General features: G+C 37.4%; 1 protein-coding gene across 1 annotated transcript in view; it reads left to right on the top strand.

Moving 5' to 3' along the window:
- The window catches only part of CHSY1 (chondroitin sulfate synthase 1), a 68,640-nt gene that overhangs the window by 6,544 nt on the left and 41,125 nt on the right, over positions 1-20,971 (top strand). Inside the window, exon 2 of the mRNA XM_081291343.1 lies at positions 9,782-10,277. Within this exon, the coding sequence (XP_081147469.1) occupies positions 9,782-10,277 (496 nt within the window). The remainder of the gene's footprint in view (positions 1-9,781; positions 10,278-20,971) is intronic.

Below are 20,971 nucleotides of genomic sequence, written 5' to 3' on the forward strand. Positions count from 1 at the left end.
TGGTTAAAAGTAAGGGGCAGTTTACTCCTACTTGATGTCAAGTTGGTGCTTGTGAACCAAAAACCTGAGAATTGTTGAACACTAGATATCAATGTCATGAATGTATGATTTTTGTAAGTTGATCACAGGTGTAAATAAACTTGTGTCTATTACTGATGATAATGCCCTGAAAGAAGTGAGCAGGATTTTGAATAGTAAACAGATTTCAGAAGGTTATGTTTGAATCAGGTTTTCTGGCTGAGAGTAAAACCTGACCCCAACACTTAAGTTTTGCCTGGATTTATTGTCACCAAGCCAGACAGACAAAGGTCGGGTAGGAGTGGCTGAAGTGTGTGTAAGACTGCTCTCCTTATCTTTGATGGCTGTTTCCTCAGCCTTATCAGTGGCCCAGAGACTGGAAAAGAAATGTGGGTGATAATCTAGGTGACAAGTGTATGGGATAAGAAGCCAACAGCCTGGCCTGTGGGGGCTGTCGAGCTGTACCTGTTTGCATTCTGGCTTCCATGCTTATTAGCTTTATGATTCTGGGCAAGTTAGTTACTTAGATTTAGACCATAGTCTCAGCTTGTTGTGGATAATGATACTTCACATACCTCACAGAGTCCTTCTGAGTTTGAGAGTGTAATTCACTCTGTAATTGTTCAGTGAAAGGTAACTGTTGGCTATGGATGAGCAGGCTGATTCAAGGTAGTGCCTCAATACTGATTTCAGAGGGGTCAGCTAGAATAAGTTCAGGGTGGTTTTTATTGTTTGCATTTAAACACTGATTCCACCCCCCCCCCCCAGATTTGGAAACTTAAGTTTTGTTCATGTGTATCTTCTTTTTCTCCGAAGAACAAAGGAAATTATATTTACTTGGGGCCAATTAGGAATGTAATCCAGAAAAACAATATTCAAGCAGGTTTGAAAATGTGCTCTCTGTTCATACATATCCCTTAGAGTTAGTTGTATGTTTACACTTTTAAGTGTACAGCAACATTTTACATGTTATACCAAGTATCTCTGCAATATTCCAAGTTCTGGAAATCTATCAGGAGATCAGAATTTACCTTCTGTCGCTTACATTCTGAATTTATTTCTTATGTTTCAAGGAGGGTATATTTAAGGTCTCTATCAGGGGTGTTCCCATTGTTTGTTGTGAACCTGTGCTCCAAGAGCAGGTTACTCTTAACTCTTAATACTTTAGAGATGTCTTCTGGGGGAGTGCCCAGGCCACTATTGAGATGGGAAGTTGTAATCTACCCTGCCAACAACTTGAGAAGAAAAATGCTGTTTAGTCATGCTTTCCTTGGTATGTATTTTTTAGGATTGTCAGTAAAGAGCAAAAGTGATTTCTCATTTAAAATTATCTCTCCACTTATTCCAAAAAGACACATCTTAAGGACAGTGAGTCAGTTAAAAGATTTTAAAAGAGGAAGCCACATACCCGGAAACCACATATTCAGAAGGGTGAAACTGTAAGTACATTTGATGCAGAGCTTCTGCTATTGGCTGAAGACAGAAATAATGGACTGAATAATGCTGGCAATGTCTGGTTGAGGGCACACCTTCAGTCCTAGGAGAGGCCTTAGTCAATCAGCTTTCAGCCTGGGAGTGTCTGCAAGGCCTTTTGGTGATCTGACTGGCAATAAAAAGCACACAGTCTGTGTTTTGGGGGAAGAGGGGTGAGGTGGGGTTGAAGTGAGATTGCTCTTCCATGAAACCATTCTTTCTATACAGATATTCCTTACATTTGTCCTGCTTTCTTGCCATGGACCTGGGCAGGGGGAGGAATTTCCCAAGTCTTAGTATCTGAAATAGTTTTTACACTTAACCCAGAACAATAGGACACCGACTTGTGACTTTGGGTTGCCAGCTGGAACCAGAAGTCTGGAAAGCTTATAGCTGAATTTGGGCCTGTCATTGGCACTTGCGCAGGTCACGTCATGGCACTCAGGTCTCAGCGTGTGAGCTAACCGCAGTTTGAGTGGGTACCCTGAGAGTCCCCTGACTGATCCAGGGTTGTCCTGGGTGTAGAGTTGGGCCAGGTAGCTCCTACAGTGATTTTGCCCTTTATGCCTTGCTCTGGGTTTCCTACTCTTGTTTTTCTTTAGCTTCATTTTCTTGTTCACCTTTTCTCTTAAATTTTGTCATAAATCCTCTCTGAAACAGGGAAGAATATATGTACACTTAATTCCTAGTATCCAAATTTTCTACAAGGGAACACCCGTGTTCTCCCTTCATTCTTTGACCTCAACTTCTAAAATTATTTTACACTTGAACTTAACCAAAAGGCCAAGAAGCCCTATCTGAGGTGATTTTTTTTCATGAGTCCTTTTAGACTTGCCACTCTGTAAATTGCAAATGACATGCTTAATAATGGTTTTGGGGAACTTGAAACTAACTCTCACAGCATTTTAAAAATAAAAATCAATATAACTGTTTAAGTTTAGAAACTTTAAAACAAAGAACTCAATTTTACTGTTTTTCTTTTAAGTTTTTGCCTGTTGGATAAAGAAAGGTTTTTATTACAAAAGTCAAATTTTCTGTTGTCCTTATCTTTTGGTTTCTTTATTTGCTTGTTAGCCCAAAGCTTTCCTCCAGGTAATTTTTTTCCCCCCTAATTCTAAATATATGAATCAATTGAAAAAAAAAAAAACAAAGAAAATTCAGACTTTCTGGCCCCCTATCCAGAAATAACTGTAGTGACTATTTTGGAGTGGAGGTATATGTTATCTTATTTTTGTATGTATATATTTTTTCTTCTAGAAAACCACATCAGAAATATATCTCCTGCTTTTTAAGCTGACCATATCTTATGATTATTTACCTAGGACAGTGGGTGTGCTATAGATGTAGTGTTACACAGAAATGAATTTTATGTAGTTTTCCCTAAAAATGTCATTTAATAGAAATGGAGAATATGATATCAAGTCCTCACAGGACACAGACATTCTACTAAGTTAGGATTAGGCCAGCAGCATTATTGAACTGTGATTTGACTTGGTGTAGGGGTAGTGGTTAGAGCCTAGAAGAATGTAGAAGTTGCTTGGCACTCTCAGATTTCAGTTGTCTTATCTGGGCTTTAGGAAGAGTTGGGTATCAGGCCATTGAAAATCGAACTATCTGGCAAGGGTCTTTGGAAATGTCCTGTTGTGTCAGTTAAGAACTGCTGGTAACAAATGTGTTGATAGTCAAGTTGCCATTTACTTGTGGAAACTACAGACCTTTGCCTATTTCTATTACAGAAGGAGGGCCAACTTGCTTGGTCAGCAACATTTCCTTAAATTCTTTGAAATTATGAATGTGCCCCTTCCCTCCCTAAGGGTGAATTATGAATTATGTTCCAGAACTTATTCACAGGTGGAGTTCTTTAAGGTAAAATTACCTAATTGAACAGATAACAATTTCTTAAGATTGGAGGGTTTACAAAGACTTCATGCTGAGAGATGTCCCTTAAAACACCATCATTTAGATCAGCAAAGAACAGCATGTTGTTTTTCTCTGGGTTACCTAAAAGGGAGCAGATAATAATTGGATGGAGTTACTGTGAGACTGTAGAGGGGCCTTTACAGATGGTTGAAGATTAGATTATCTGTTTTTAAAATTAATTGTTTTCTCTTCTTGGACAAATTACACCACTTGAAGTCACAGTTGAGACCTTAAGTGCAACTGTGATAGGCATGTTGCTAGTGCTTACTGTTCTGAGTTCTGTCTGGGGCATGTGAGGAAGCAGGGCCAGGTGAAATATTAAAGAGTCTGGTGTTTTAAGCAGAAATACCTAAAATTTAAAGTCTTATAAAACTTATATCTTGTAACACTGAGATTGAGAATAAAACAAAATTCTAATAAAGTACATAGCTTGAGGGTTGGGATTTTAAGCCAGATGTGTGAGAAGCATTTTCCACAATAGCTTCATTCCAGTTTGCAATCTTGCAACTGAGTATTCTGTGTTTGGTCTACACTTCCCTGTCTCTCTCACTTTTTCTTTAACTACATTATTGTATTTACAAGTTCCTGTTTACCCTCATAATAAATGATAGAAGCCAGGCAGGCTTCTAAGCACTTTACATGTAACAATTTATTTAACCCTCGCAACCATTTGATAAGGCAGATACTGTTATTCCCAGTTTATAGGTCAGGAAACTGAGGCACAGAGTAATTTACCAAAGTTGAGCCAGGATTCTTATCCCAGCATCATGATCCCAGAGTCCATGCATTGTAGATTGCCTCTTTAATAGGTTGTTCCTTGGAAGTGAGGAATTAGTTACTTCATCTTCCAAATAATACTATGGTGCTTTTGTATTTTCAGTTTTTTGGGTTGGCTACTTTAGCACTACTTTGAACTTGGTCTGTTTTTAGTACTCACATTTCAGTTTAGAAGCACCATATGTATGAACAAGCTAAAGTTAAGTAGCTGTTATTCTTCATCTTTTCAAAATCAGTCATAAAATGGTACAGGCTATTTAGCTTTGAATTACATTTCAGAAGTATATGGATAGTAGTATATTTCAACTCCAGTGAACCTGTGAATTTTCCTTCTGGATAATTGTTTTCTTGTTCTTTGAGTCAGTTTTCTATAGGTTGGAATTGTAGGAAGTATGACTTGGGGTATGAAAAGTGGTGAGAAGCTTATCTGGAAATGATTTCTGCCCTTTTGCAAACACATATGTGTCATCTTTAATTCACTTATTATATGTGAGTGGTTAGTATTCATTCCATACATTTACTTACCTCTGTTATGTGTCAAGCACTGAAATTATTTACATTTTTAAAGAATCGTAACTGCCAAACAAAACAACACTTCTATACAAGGAGAATTCAAAGGGATGGGGTTATGGTTCAGCGGTAGAGTGCTTGCCTCGCATGTGCAAGGCCCTGGGTTCGATCCTCAGCAGCACATAAAAATAAATAAATAAAATTAAATTAAAAAAAAAAAAGAGAATACAGTAAGATTTCTTTTTCTTTTTGTACTGGGAATTGAATCTAGGAGTGCTTAACCACTGAGCCACATCCCCAACCCTTTTTGTGTTTTATTTAGAGAGAGAATCTTGCTAAATTGCTTAGAGCCTCACTAAGTTGCTGAGGCTGGCTTTAAATTTGTGATCTTCCTGCTTCAGCCTCTCAGATTACAGGCTTGTGCCACCACCACACCCAGCTGAGTCAGATTTCTTGACTTGAATGAGGTTAGTTTAGTTTTGCCATCACCTTCTGGAGGTTGGAAGAATGCTGGGAAGTCCTCGCCCCTCCAGAAGTGACCACATCAAAGGAGCACCTGTGAATTTGTCATACATTCTGTTTAGGTTGCAGCTCATTCACATTTGCCAAGGGACTGGTCCCTTATAGGTGGGTTTGGTTCTCTCCTATATTTCTTTTTCTTTTTTTTATTATTTTTTTAATATTTATTTTTTAGTTATAGGTGGACACAATGTCTTTAGTTTACTTTATGTGGTGCTGAGGATTGAACCCAGTTAGGGTGAGCACTCTCCCTCTGAGCCCCAGCCCTGTCTTTTTCTTTTTTTAATGATAAGAATATAGGGGCTGGGATTGTGGCTCAGCGGTAGAGTGATCGCCTAGCATGGACGGGACCCGGGTGTGATCCTCAGCACCACATAAAAATAAATGCATTGTGTTGTGTCCATCTACACCAAAAAATAAATTTAAAAAATATTTAAAAAAAATAAGAGTACAGAAGACAGAGCGATCAAGAGTGAGTTCTGGAGCCACGTCAGAGTTAGCTGTACACCAAACTGGTGTAAAAAAGTGTGTGTTGTGTGAATTTGTAAGGCCACAGAAAGCTAAGTATCTACCATGGTGAGAATTTGAATGTTTTGTAACATAGAACATCTCATGTGACTTGCAGTTTTATTTATGTCTAGGCTATAGACAAAACAAGTATATGTAAATGTTCCCGATAGGTTGACTGTTAGCAAAGTAGCTGATAGAAAACCTAGTGGGAATTTTTTATGGTCATGTCCACAGCAAATGAGAAACTGCATTCTAAAAGCCTTAGTAATGACCATTTCTCTTATAGTTCTCTTTCTTTTTTTTTGCTCATTCTTTCTTTCTTGGTACTGGGAATTGAACTCAGGGGCACTTGACCAGCCCTACTTTTTAAATTTTATTTAGCTTTGACTGAGTTGCTTAGTGCTTCACTATTGCTGAGGCTGGCTTTGCACTTAAATTTTCCTTGTCTCAGCCTCTGAGCCACTGGGATTACAGGTGTGCGCCATTGTGCCACCCCACCCCCCTTCTTCTTTTTTTTTTTTTAAGGAAAATAGTTTTTGTGAAAATGAATGTATGTGATATAGCTTTTAATGCTGCAGAGTTATGAATTTTTTTTTAAAGAATAAAAAGTGGTATAGAATAGTAGTTCTGTTTAAAATCCATAAGGCATTAAGGGGAAACATTAGCAACTACTTTGTTGTATCCATTCTAAAATGCACTTTCTCCCCTGACATTTTAACATCTCTGAAATTTGGATGCATCTTATAGATATTGGCATGATGGGATTATGATTGGTGGTATTTTTTTCTTGATAGATGAAATGGTACATCTTACAATTAACATTCTAGATTTGATGAAAAGGAAATGTTTAGCAGAAAGTTGAATCCCATTAGATTTTTCTTTTGCTTAAAGAAGTGTGAAGTTGTTATGTATTTCTTAGATTTTGATTGAGAAATGAAGCCAACTACTTCATTGAAAATTTATTTTCCAAGAGTACTTTATTGTAAATTGTTTCTAAAATTACAAAAGTAATACTATGTTTTAGAATTTCATAGTTCAGTTGGTAGAGTGTTTGCCTCCCATGCACAAGGCCCTGGGCTCAATCCCCAGCACCACCAAAAAAAAAAAAAAAAAAAAAAAGAATTTCAGTTTTGCAAAATGAAAAAAGTTCTAGGGATGGATGGTGGTAATAGTTGCATCACAACAATGTGAATTATCTAATACTACTGAACTGTATACTTTTTAAATTTTTTTGGCACTGGGGACTGAACCCAGGGTTGCTTTACTATTCAGTTACATCCCAGACTCCTTAAAATTTTTTTTTTTTTTTAAATTTAAGACAGGGTCTCGCTGAATTGCTTAGCACCTTGATAAGTTGCTGAGGTTGGCCTCAAACTTGTGATCCTTCTTCCTGCAGCCTTCCAAGATGCTGAGAATATAGATGTATGCCTCCAATGCCCAGCTTGAACTGTATACTTAAAAATGCTTAAGATGTTAAATTTTATGATGTGTGTATTTTATCACAGTTAAATTTTTCTCAAAGCTAAGTGATATGATATTTATGAAAGTTTCCCCTTAATACAGAGATACATAGACTAAGAAACAGTGACAGTCTTCTTTATCCACAGTTTAGCTTCTCTAAATTTTGCTAGTTCTATACTCTTTCCCAGAGATTTGGAATATATTTTCAGATACATATACCTATATCTATATCTATCTATCTATCTATATCTATCTATCTATATATATATGTTTGTTTGTTTTTGGTTTTGGGGATTGAATCCAGGGGTGCCCTTAACCACTAACTACCTCCCCAATCCTTTTTAGTTTTTATTTGTATTTATTTTAATTTTTTATTTTTGGTACGGGGGATTGAACCCAGAGGTACTTAACCACTGAGACACATCCCCAACCCTTTTTTAATATTTAATTTAGAGATTGGGTCTCACTGAGTTGCTTAGGGCATCGATAGGTTGCTGAGGCTGACTTTGAACTTGGAATCCTCCTGCCTCAGCCTCTTGAGCCTCTGTGATTACAGGTGTGTGCTACCATGCTTAGCATCTTTTCAGATATTTTTCTCTTAAGACTTTGCACTAAAGATGTGTATATGTTTAATTTTATCTGCCAAGTCACTTTTTACTATACAAATACTATTATTAGCAGTTAAGTTAAATAAAACAGAGGAGAATATTATTTGGAAACTGCTTTTTTAATTTCATTAAGATTAAATTTACTACACATCAAGCACCCCTACTGTGGAAATCCAAAATGCTCTGATACATGATGAAACTTGAGTGCAGTGTTCAATTCTGCCAGGGTCAGATTTCAGAGCACTTTGGACTTTTGGATTAGATCTGCTCAATTGGTAGTCTGTGTACCTATTCCAAAATCAAAAAAAAAAAAAAAAAAAAAAAAAAAAAAAAAGAAAGAAAAAAGAAAGAAAGCTCCAAATTTCAAACACTTCTGGTCCCAAGCATCTCAGATAAGGGATACTCAACCTATATTTCATTTATTCTCCATTATATGTATTTCCTGAAAGTAGTCTATGTAAATAAATTGTAGTAAATTACTTCAGTTCTAAGTAGATAGCCTAAGTACAAGGTAAAGGGCATGTGATAGCCTTAAATCAGTTGTTTGGTATAAGGATGCTTTTATTTCCTCTTAATTGATCCTTAGTCTTTCCTTGATCCTGTGTATCTCTGGCTTCCTTCAACCCTCTACTCTGCTTCTGGGGATTTCATCTGTCCTGTACTCCATTACCTTTGGTGACTTCTGGTGGTTTTTGTAGTATAAAGGCCCACATGTCTGGCAGGCTCTGGGGGACCTGCAGAGTTTTCCCTACTTGACAACTCTCCGCACTTCCACGCTCTTGCATCCTGGTCTGCCTTGGTGTCCTTGATGGTCACCCTGTCTAGGGAAGCATTCTCTGTCTTACAGGTCTTGTTCACTTATAGTTATTCTTTCAGGGAGCTTATTTTAGTTCTTGATAATATGTACATGAGTGAATGTCCTATAATGTCTCTCTTCTAATGTCAGCTCAATGAGTTGGGTGATGTTTTGTTCACCATCACATTCATTTTTCTTGGCACATGTTTGGTACTTGATCAGTGTTCAAAGAAAATTTACTGAATGAATAATTTGACTCTTTTCTTTTGGTACCAGGGATTAAATCCAGAGGTGTTTACCCACTGAGCTATATATCCAGCCCTTTTTTATATTTTATTTAGAGACAGGGTCTTGCTGAGTTGCTTTTTAGGGCCTCACTAAATTGCTGAGATTGGCTTTGAAATCACAATCCTCCTTGTTCAGCCTCCCAAGCTGCTGGGATTATAGGTATACACCACAATTTGACTTCTTTTTCTTTTCTTTTCTTTTTTTAAAAATATTTTATTAGTTATATATGGACACAATATCTTTATTTTTTATGTAGTGCTGATGATCGAACCCACTTGTGCGAGGCAAGTGCTTTGCCACTGAGCTACAGCCCAAGCCCCACAATTTGACTTCTTGTAGCTTGTTTTATAGAGTTGAGGAGTTGGTCATTAGGAGTTGATATATCAGAAAGTAACCTGACTATCCAGGTCTTGGTGTCTGACAGTTTGGTTTTCAGTGAAACTGAACTGCAACTATTTTAACACTTCATCCTTCGTTTTTGTTGGGTTCTTTTAAAAAAATGAATTTGGAGCTGGGCATGATGGTACACATCTGTAATTCCAGTATCTCGGGAGGCTGAGGCAAGATGATCCACAAGTTCAAAGCCAGCCTCAGCAATTTAGCAAGGCCTTAAGCGACTTAGCAAGAACCTGTCTCAAAATAAAAAAAATTTTTAAAAAGAGGCAGGGGGCTGGGAATGTAACTGAGTGGTGAAGCATGCCTGGGTTCAATTTGTAGTTCGAAAAAAAAAAAAAAATTGGATTCTGCAGTATCTGGGAGCCCGGGCTTCCATTAAGAGGAATCAAACAAACCAAGAAAATCAAGCAATCATATGTAGTGGTTCAAAATGAGCAGATATGTGAGTTTCTAAAAATAAGCCTGGAACAAACTGTTCTCTAATTGATATTTATTTTAATTCCAGAACATGGTCCAAGACAATTCCTGGGAAAGTGGAGTTCTTCTCTAGTGAGGGTTCAGACACATCTATACCAATTCCAATAGTGCCACTACGGGGCGTGGATGACTCCTACCCACCCCAGAAGAAGTCTTTTATGATGCTCAAGTACATGCATGACCACTACTTGGACAAGTATGAATGGTTTATGAGAGCAGATGATGATGTTTACATCAAAGGAGATCGTCTGGAGAGTTTCCTGAGGAGTTTGAATAGCAGTGAGCCCCTGTTTCTCGGGCAGACAGGACTGGGCACCACAGAAGAAATGGGGAAACTGGCCCTTGAGCCTGGTGAAAACTTCTGCATGGGGGGGCCTGGTGTGATCATGAGCCGGGAGGTGCTTCGGAGAATGGTACCACACATTGGCAAGTGTCTCCGGGAAATGTATACTACGCACGAGGATGTGGAAGTAGGAAGATGTGTCCGGAGGTTTGCAGGCGTACAGTGTGTTTGGTCTTATGAGGTAAGAGCAGAAATCTTTATTATAGGAAAGACTGTTAATTTTGTCATTAGTTCTGAATCAGTTGTAGGAAATTAATGATAATCCTTTTCAAGGGTTAAAATTAGTATAAATTATACATTTTTAGCCTCGGGTTTTTGTTTTTTTTCTTCCTAAGGTTTAAGTTCCCCTTAATACCTTTTCTCTTGGTCTTAGCTTTTGAAGCATGCCTTCCATACCTTTGTCATAATACTTTGGTTGAATAATGACATTTGGGGCTTAAATAACACTAGTGGTTTGCTGATGGTCATAGTGACATTTTCATGATTTTTTAGAAAATCATTTTATCTGATTTCTGCTGACTCCACAGATAAAATTGACCATTCTAATCTGGACATGATGACCTACACAGAGTAGAAATTTACATATTTTGAATTTACAAAATGATTAATAATGTGAAAAAAAACGTAGCATTTGGCTTTGCATTTATTTTGAACTTTAGGGCTTGGGTAGAGTGTGTACTTAGCATACATGAGGCTTGGAGTTGCATCCCCAACACCATAAATGAACAAATATTTTGAACCTTGACTTTTTGGATAGTTGTTATAACCTGTACGTTTATAATGTAGTTCCTTTCAGATGAGGTGGTAGGCAGTTTCTGAGTTACCTTGACAAGCACATGAAACTTGTTTATTTATTTATTTATTTTGGTTTGTTTTCTCTAAAACCTGAGCTTTTTGAAGGAAATCTACTTGTGGTTGTTTTCTAATTAATAGTTCCAGAGGATATGAGTTAGCTTTTTTACTTTTTCTGTTTTTATTGGCAGATGTGTACCTCTTGTCTGCAGTTGCAGGATCTAACAGTGAAAAAAATGGTTTAGGTTGTGTTGTGTTTAGATTGATAAACTACTTGTAGTTGTGAAGAGCAGAGGGAATAGCTAGGCTTTTGACCAAGAAAAAGAATGTACTTTCTGATGTGAACTGTTACCTCTTTCGGAGTTAATTTTCTACAATACTCGAGTGAAGAACTGATGTTCTTGTCTGTACTTGCCTTCCCCCCCCACTTGCTTTTAAACGTCTTATAATCACTCTGTTAGATTTTTTTGAACTTTTAGGGAGGTAGACATTTTCAAGTGCATAGGAAATGGTCTTCATGTAATTTTTAATTTTAAATTTGCAAAGGTGTTTTAAAATGCTAGGTGTGATCTGAATGAATCCCTTAATCTTCATGTGCCTATACCACTCCTCCCACCTGTTCCATTATGTAGGTGTTTTGCTGGCTGGGCCAGGAGGATCTCTGTTTTCATGGATTTTTGCAAGAGGAAGTCCATTTGGGGATTTCATGCTGTATTAAGCAAAATACTGCAGTATTTCTGCATTTTCTCCATCCTTAATTAAGTAGATACAGCCTTAAAATAATTCATCGGTGCTGAAATATGTAATGCTTTAGGTAGTTTGGGACACTTTCTCCTGACCCTTATCTCTGAGAAGGGAGCCTTCTTGGTAGATTTGTAGAGGATGTGCCTACTTCTGAGAGAGAATTGTTTTTCAAAATGTCTTACTGTAGTTATATTTGCATCTTAGATACTGCTAAGTAGATAGACACCATTAGAGCCAGTATCTTGAGTTAAATCAAGAACTTGGATACAGCACCAGTTCCAAGATATAGTTGTAAAGTAGTGTCCTGGGACTGCAGGAATTGGAAGACTGGGGGATAGTTTTCTTTTTTAAAAGTAATCTAACTTTAAGGTTTCCAACACCCTAGACAGGGATGCCTGGGATCATCCTGTGTGAATGCCTGGAGCCACCTTTTAGACTTGACACATCTGCAAATGGCCTCATTAGTAAAAGGGGACCTGGTTGGTGAGGAAGCTCTCTCCTTGGATGCTTCCCTTTCTCCCTGCCTTGCAGTTGGGTCAGCCAACAGCAGTAGGAAGGATCTCCCTGGGAATGTGGGGCAGTCAGTCAGGGTGTTTCTGCTGCTTTGCATAAATGCCTTATGATGACAGGGCTTTTACTAGATACTGCTGGCTTGCTCTCCCTGGTCTTAGGCCAGGTGGCTCTGTTACCAGCAGTGCTGACTGTTCTTTTTTCTCTCCTGTGAGTTGCCTGTTCGTAGTTTTGGCCACTTTTCTGTTGGAATGTTATCTGTCTTAGGGTTTTGTTGGAGTGCTTTATTTTGAACAGTGTCTTCTCTCAGACCATGACTTGTCTTTTTATCTTCATTGTGAAATTTTTATTATAGGCAAATTGTGAATCTAATTTATCATTCTTTTCCTTGATGTTCTCCCCCAACTCTCCCTTTTTTTGGGGATAATCTTGTTTAAGAAATTATTCCCTTCCTGAGGTCACAAAGATTTTCCCCTATATATTTTTCTGTATGTTTAAAATTTTGCCTTACATATGTGGTTCTTCATTATCATTTTAAAGAATTATGTCCATTGGGATATTTACCATTTTGTTAGTTTTTTTCTTTCTTTTGGTAAGGCCTTAAGAACTTGTAAATTATTAGAATTTATCATTGTGTTCACCATTCAGACAAGATGAATCTTTCATGTTAGTAAGGAATTTTCATTAAACATCCTGTAAATCTTGTTTCTTTATTAAAGCTTACATAAGAAAATTTTGAGGTAGAGTCTTATGGTAAAGACAGTTATGTTAAGCTTTGGGTCTTGGAAGGTACTTATTTTGCTCAGTTGTAAACCTAGCCAGAAGGTGTGATTTTTTTTTTTTTTCCACAAATAGAAATAATGCCTTGGATAATATCTACATAATTAAGTGACTCGAGAGTCATGAGGAACAACCATCAAAATCAAAACCCAAATTTATTTCTAAGCTTATTTTGAAGTTTTAAAAATCATTTATTTATTAATAAATAACTACCAGTAGTAAACTTCACTTGGCAATAATTTTAAACTCACAGAATTTATGGGCCTGGAGCCACTATTAAATACTGGGAAAGTCTATAGGAGTTTATCTATAGCAAGGTCTGATTGCCCTTGTCACTGGGAGTTGGCATCATTAACTCAAGTTTTACAAGATTTTTCTGAGAAACATGATCAAAAAATTTGAAAAGCTAACTTGTTTTATTTAAGCAAATATTAATTCTGTTCTTTTAAAAAGGGAACAAAAAGAATATTTACCCACATAATCTATTGGTTTTATGTTTTAGTTTTTAATTGGCGTATTCCTGTGGAAAAAACATATAGATTGTTAAGTGTAGAGCTCTGTGGATTTTCACAAACTGAACACAGTTGGGTAACAAGCACCCAAATCTTTCACTTATTTTAATACAGTCTTTGACTTGTAAAAAAAAAAGGCATTTGGGGTAAGATAATTATTACTAAAGAAATTTGGAGATAGGCATAGATGGATTTAATACTTTTTCAAAAGTTATTGATTTTAATGATTAATGCTGTCACATGGTTCAGAATTCAAAATGGAAAGAGTTTACAAGGATAAATCTCTCCACTTCTCTCTCACTGGGTTTCTAAGATGAGTCAGTTCCTCAGTGTGCAGAGAGACACCAGGAGGTGTCACAGGGTATATCACATCATGTACAAATCATTTAGTTTATGTATCTTTCCCCTTTTACACGAATGCATGTTAATATACTATTTACAGCTTGCTATTTTTCACTTAAATTTCTTGGAACATTTTCTGTGTGGTTCATCACCTTTTACAAATGTCCCTTAAGTTCTTTTGAGCAGTTTTTCTAATCAGTCATTTAGCATAACACTTCCCAACCTTTTTCACATCATGGTACTCTCACACACTGGGAGACTGACTTCAAGGGCTTCTACCCCAGCCCCTGTCTGCTGCAACCACCCCTAACCCCATACCACCCCAGACCTGGAGCAATGGCAATCTGGGCATACCTGAACTTGTTCATAATATACCTGTATGCCAAGGTACACCAGTTATGATGCTCGATGTTAGCTGAACTAGTAGGAAAATTGCAAAAGATTGAAACATGAATGGCTTTCTTTTTCTTCCACAAAGACTTTCTATACAAAGTTGAGGAGGCAAAGATAAATATGTTCACAAAAAGGAAGAAAAGTAAAGTATGAGACCCCGTGATACTAATTTTAAATTAAAGAAACTATAAGGAAGGCAAGATCGATGATGTTCTTTTTTTGGCAAGGCACATTATCTGTGGAAACCAAAGTTTACAGCAAAATATATAAAGAAGAAAAGATCTTTATTTGGCTGATTTATAAAGGCATATTGAACATTGTAACATCAGAAACCTGGGGTTTTGTTTTTTTTATTCTTTACTAATAGAAGAAATAATATCTCCTAACTGGTGGTTGTCACGGAGATGATTCATGTTGGCTTCCTCCTCATTTAGGCTGCCCAACCATCTCACCTACCAGAGAACCCAGCAGCTCCCCACCCTGTGGCCAGAGTAGATGTACCACAGACCACACACTAATGCTTTATGGTACTTCTCATGCTTACACTGAGCCTTATTCTTTTGTTCTGGAGGTTTCGAAGTTCAGCTATTCAGCCTCTACTAGATTAGAAGTGGCAAATTATCACCCCTAAAAGGGAACTACTGTACAAAGACTATCAGTAGTGAGCAGGAAAGGCATGAGGGGAAACTGAAAAATTAGAGAAAGTGAGCCACACAGCAGTCTAAGACCAGTCATTGTGCTGTGGAATTCTAGTTTCATTCCATTGTGATTGATAAATGTACTTTGTATGATTTCAATTATTTTAAAATAATTGTAATGTTTTTATGCCTAACATATGTTCTGTCCTGGAGAATGTTCCATGTGTACTTGAGGAATGCTGCTGTTACGTGGAATGTTCTGTAGATGATTGTTAGGTTTAGTAGCTTTATGTTGATCAAGTTTTCTTTTTCCTTGTTGATTTTTTTTTTCTGGTATTCTAGTCATTATTGAAAGTAGAGTATTGAAGTTTACAATATTGTTGAATTTTCTTTTTCCTTTCTGTTATGTCAATTTTTTCTTCATTTTGGGGATTTGTTTTTAGGTATATAAAAACAGTACCTAAATATACTTTGGAATGTTTGTATGTACTGTATTTCCTGATGAATTGGTCCCTTTATTATTGTAAAATTCCTTTTTTGTCTCTGATTACACTTTTTGTCCACAGTTTATTTTGTCTGATATTAACATAACCATTTCACTTGATTGGCAGATCTTTTTCTGCCTTTTTAGTTTTAAAGTGTATCTTTGAATCTTAAGTGTATTTCTTGTAGATAGCATATAATTGAATAATTTTTAAGTCCATTCTGCCAGCTCTGCCTTGTAAATGGAGTGTTTAATTCACTTTCATTTAATGTAATCACTGAGAAGGTAGGACTTATGTCTGCCATTTTGCTATTTGTTTTCTGTATTTTTTTGAAGTTCTGCTCTTTTTCAGTACTTTTATGTTTAACATATTTTCTAGTGTAGCATTTTAATTCTCTTGTCATGTCTATTTCTGTATTTTGTTAAAAAGCTATTTTCTTAGTAGTTTCCCTGAGGGTTACAATTATTATCTTAGTAACTTAGTTAAGATTAAAATCAACTTAATAACAACAGTAAACAAAAATTTTTGCTCCTGGACAGATCCATCACCTGAGTCACCTTTGTGCTGTTGTTGTCATACAAATCATATATCCATACTTTGTTTGCCCGTCAACACAGATTTATAGTAATTGCTTTATGCAGTGGTTTTTAAAACCAGATTAGAAAAATACATTTATGCTATGTAGTTACCATTATTGGGTTCTTTATTCATATTGATTCAAGTTGTTGTATAGTGTTCATTCATTAAGCCTGAAAGAGTTCCTTTACTTTTTCTCTTAAGGTAGGTTTTGCTAATAATGAATTCCGTTTTTATCTCAGGATGTCCTAATTTCTTATTCACTTTTGAAGGATAATTTTGTTAGATGCAGACTTTTTGGGTTGGCAATGTTTTTTTAGCACTTTGAATGGAGGCTTTCCGCCATCCATGATATCTATAAGAAATCTGTTGTTAATCTTACTGATGATGATCCCTTTATGTGATGAGTTGCTTTTCTTGCTGCTTTCAAGATTTTCTCTTTGGTTTTCCAGTTTGATTATGATGTGCCTAAGTGTGGATCTCTCTATCATTCTTGGAATTTTTTGAGCTTATGTATGTGGGTTGCTTTTCATTAATTTTTGAAATTTCTCAGCCAATATTTCTTCCAAGTATTTTTTTTCTGCTGCGCTGCCCCCCCCCCCATTTCCATCATGCATATGCTGATTCATTTTTCTTTGTTCAATTTTTTTTTCCCCAGTCTCCAGACTGGATAATATCAGTTGACCTGCCTTAAGGTTCACCGATTCGATCTTCTGCCTATTTGAATTTCAGATATTGTACTTTTCTCTCTTTTTTTTTGGTGCCGGGGATTGAACTCAGGGGCACTTGACCACTGAGCCACATTCCCAGTCATTTTTTGTGTTTTAATTTAGAGAAAGGGTCTCACTGAGTTGCTTAGGGCTTAGCTTAGGGTCTCAGTCAAGTTTGAGGCTGTCTTTGAACTTGCAGTCTTCCTGCCTGGGCCTCCCAAGCTGCTGGGATTGCAGGTATGTGCCATTGCGCCCAGCAAGATGTTGTACTTTTCAATTCCAGAATTTCTGATTGGATCTTTTAAAAAGTAATAATTTCTATCCCTTATGTTTTCTTACTTCTTCCCATGACTCATAATTTTTGTTGGAAACTGAGCATTTATTATCATTTAATTGTTATGACTTTGTAAATCAGGTTCTCTTCCGTCTCTGTCACATCTTTGCTATTTGTTTAGTGACTTTTTAGAACTAGTTCCATAAAGTATTCTTTTCTGTGTGCCACTGAAGTCTCTGTTCAATTTGCTAAGTGTTCAACTAATGTTTTGGCAGAGATTTCCTTAGTTTCCTTGAACTGATAAGTCTCCCAGTTTTTTTTTAATGTTAATGGACCTTTATTTTATTCATTTATTTATATGCGGTGCTGAGAATGGAACCCAGTTCCTTACAGGTATGCTAGGCAAGCGCTCTATCACTGAGCCACAACCCCAGACCCTCTCCCAGTCTTTTTTTTTTTTTTTTTCAGAGAGCTCTGCACACCTTTTGGCACTTGCCCTTAACGGGCAGGCAGTTGACAACTCTGCCTTAGTCTTCACTTCCTTCTTATGCAGAGCCTCAAAGTAGCCAGAGATGAGAACTTAGGACTTTCTCAGGTCTTTCCTAACCATATGTACAACCACACTTATGAGTGTGGCCTTCCACATTCCCAATATTTTCAGTGAAGCTTTTCAAAGTCCCATTTGGACATCTCATTGCCTAGCTTTTCTTTTAAAGCTTTTTAGTTGTCTTTTGCTCAAACACAGGAAAGCAAGGAAGGGCTGGGTGATAGAGCAGGGGAGGATGAGTTAAGGGGACAGTGTGGAGAAACTTTGATAGCCTGGGTTACCCTATTTAAAGGCATTTGGATTTTTGGACTATTATAGACAAAGTCACAATGGTACCCTTTCACACACACCACTACCCCTTTCTCCCTATTCTTCCAGCCATATTAACAGCAGTGGGTTGTGTGGATGAGAGGCCAGCAGTAAACCTCAAGTAAGAACAAGGGAAGAAATCAGAGATGATGGAAACAAAGACATTTTGACTAGAGATTAAACTGACACTTTAAAGCTAAAACTAGGGCTGGGGATGTGGCTCAAGCGGTAGCACGCTCGCCTGGCATGCGTGCGGCCCAGGTTCGATCCTCAGCACCACATACCAACAAAGATGTTGTGTCCGCCGAGAACTAAAAAATAAATATTAAAAACAATCCTCAAAAAATAAGAAAAATAAAGCTAAAACTAAATGATATTTTAAAATCTTTTTTTTTTGTTTCTGCAGTTGATGATTTTGCAAATGTCTGTTTATGTACACTGACGATAAATCATTCTTAAGACAACTTTTGAGGGTTTATATGAACTATAACTTAAGGTTTTTCTAACAAACTAATTAGTTTTTTTAAAAGTAATTACAAAGAATTAATTACTATGGTGGCTTATAAACATCACAAATTCTTTGATAATTTTCCCTCCTGGAATATAGAACTTAATTTCCCTCCTCTTAACCTGTAGGCTTGTCTTAGTGGCTCACTTCTTGGCTCACTTAGTGGCTTACCTACCATAAGTCATCTTTAAGTCGTGTACTCACCAGTGTGATGAAGTGAGGACACTTCACTTCCTTATAGTCTTCCCTGAAAACAACCCTTGCCTAATCAGGAGGAAACGTGCATCAGATCCAAGGTGTGGGACTTCCTATAAGGTGTGACCATTGTTTTTCCAGAGTGCCAAGGTCATGAAAAGCAAGGAAAGACTGAGAAGCTCAGAGTAGAGACATGATGACTCAGTGTAGCCTGGGGCCCTGGATTGAAAGAGAAAAGGGACGTGAGTGGGAAAGCTGGTGAAGTGTAAATAAAGTCTTCAGGGAATAGTGTTATTTGAATATTACTTTTTTCATTTGATATGTGTGCCATAGTTAAATACGGTGTTAAGAGTAAAGCTGGGTGAAACATGGAGGGGGAATTTCTTCACTGTGTTTACAACTTTTAAAATCTAAGTGATTTCAAGATTAAAAAGAAGAACCCAGAGACGTCTACTTGAACACAAAAGGGATGTTGCTCTGCCTGCCCCTGTATCCTCTGGGCTGCCCTGTGCCATGGGAAACTGTGCAAAGCAATAGAAGACTGGATCCTCTGTGACTCGAGTGGATATTGTACAGGATGTGATTTGTAGCTTATTGACTTCTAGGAAATCTAAAACAGAAAGGTCTTTGTTTGAGAGGGCTGCAGACTTCTAACCCTAATAAAAGAGCTTATCATTTGAGCAAGCTTATAATGTACTGTGTGGTATTACTATAAAAATTTTGTCATGGTACTATTACAGCAAAATTGTTCCTTGGCTAGCAAGAATCCTTCAACATCCACTCAACAATTTAATGCTAACCCTCTTACTGACATCATCAAGCTTAACCCTGTAGTGTTTTACTTCTTCTCACTGAACCCTTGTGGGGGTAAAGAAATCAGTATAGAGTTATTTTCTTTGATCTCTGGAACTTATTTCCAAAGCTTTTTCTTTCTTTCTTTTTTAAAATCTTCCTCTCATAGAAAAATATTATAGTTACTACTTTCTCTTTCATGTTTGTTTGATGTCTGTATTTTCCTGCAACGTGAACCCTGATTTTAAAAACATAAGACTTTGTTTTATTTGTAGTGTGTTTATTAAAGGCAGCAAGATGAATAAAGTTCTATTTCCTTTAATATCAGAGGTGTACCTGTTGGGCTTTTTAGGTGTTTATAAATGAATACTGTTATAATTTAGAATTCTTATTGTTTATTAGAGCAAGATGAGTGTGGTTGTCAAAATATTCCAGGTAATGCAAATGTAGATTTCTTTTTATGGTTAATGTGTTAAAAACAAACTGTGCCTGCTGTGTGACAGGCCTGCTCTGGACATGGGGGGTTGCAGGAGTGAGCCCAGCAAAACTCCTGCTCTCAATATGCATCTGCTTATATGTGGAGACAAAATGAGGAGACAGAGACATACATAACAGCAAGTGTCACTCAATCTTCTGAAGAAGTACAAGCACTAGAGGTGGATAGAGCAGTGGAGGAATGGGGCTGCTAGACCAGCTGAAAGAGTAAGAAGTGAATTTTATTTTTTTTTTAATCTGGGAAGTATCATTTCAGGCAGAGGGAATGTGATGTGCATGATCAGGACCAGGAGGTGGGTGGATCTTTTGAGTTAGGAACTGGATCTTACGAGACCTCTCCATAATGAGGGTATTGGGTATTAGGCTAAGGGGTGGAGGAGTGGGGGGAAAGCCTTGGGAGTCGGGTTCAGGGGCGTGCAGGGATTTAACATTTGCAAACTAGTCCCCTGCTCCTCTGGTTGGTATGTGAGCAGGAAGATTGTTTAGCAGCTGAGTGGTGAGAAGTGATTAGTCAGTGGATGAATTTTGCAGGTAGCGCTGATAGGACATGGGGATAGAGAAAAGTTGCCCAAGCAGTTGGAGGAGTGGAATTCCTCTGGAAGAGGAAGATGGGAAATTCAGGCTACAGATACAAACGTGAGTTAACACCATAGAGATGTTATTTAGGGCCAGAGACACATGATATCATCTGGGGATTTAGGGAAGTCTAGGGGAGGAAATCCTGAGGTCCAGCTGGGGCTTTCAGGGGTTAGAGGTCAGACATGAGGGTGACCCACAAAGGAGACAGGGGAGGCCAGTAAGATAGAAGGAAAACCATACCTTTGATTTCCATTTGCTTAGTTTGAGCTTGAAATGTTTGAACACTTAACATTTGGTTAGCTTGGAAGGTGGTAATGTGGGAGGATTTTTTCAAAGTGAACATTATCTTCTTTAAAGAGAGAATCCTTTAAAGGGAATGGGTGGATAGTGTGGGAGATGTGCTACAATAATGAAGGGAAACTTTTTTTATCTGCAGATGACTGGTGTGTGGAACAGTGCTTGAGAATAATAGAACTTTGGTACTAGCCTGAAGACCAGTGGACCACAGAGGGCTGTGGTCAGCATTGCTCCCTTTTCCCCCCACAGACGCTAATTGCTATTTGTTTGGAATTGTAAGCTATGGAGCCTGTGTTGTAGAGGTTTTTATTTTTCATGTTTTTCCCCCTAATAGTCTTGCTGTGTTGTCCAAGTTGATCTTGAATTCCTGAACTGATTCTTTTCAAGCCTCAGCCTT

This window comes from Spermophilus citellus (genome assembly GCF_964194105.1).
Source record: "Spermophilus citellus genome assembly, chromosome: 4".
In the NCBI taxonomy this organism is placed as follows: Eukaryota; Metazoa; Chordata; class Mammalia; order Rodentia; family Sciuridae; genus Spermophilus; species Spermophilus citellus.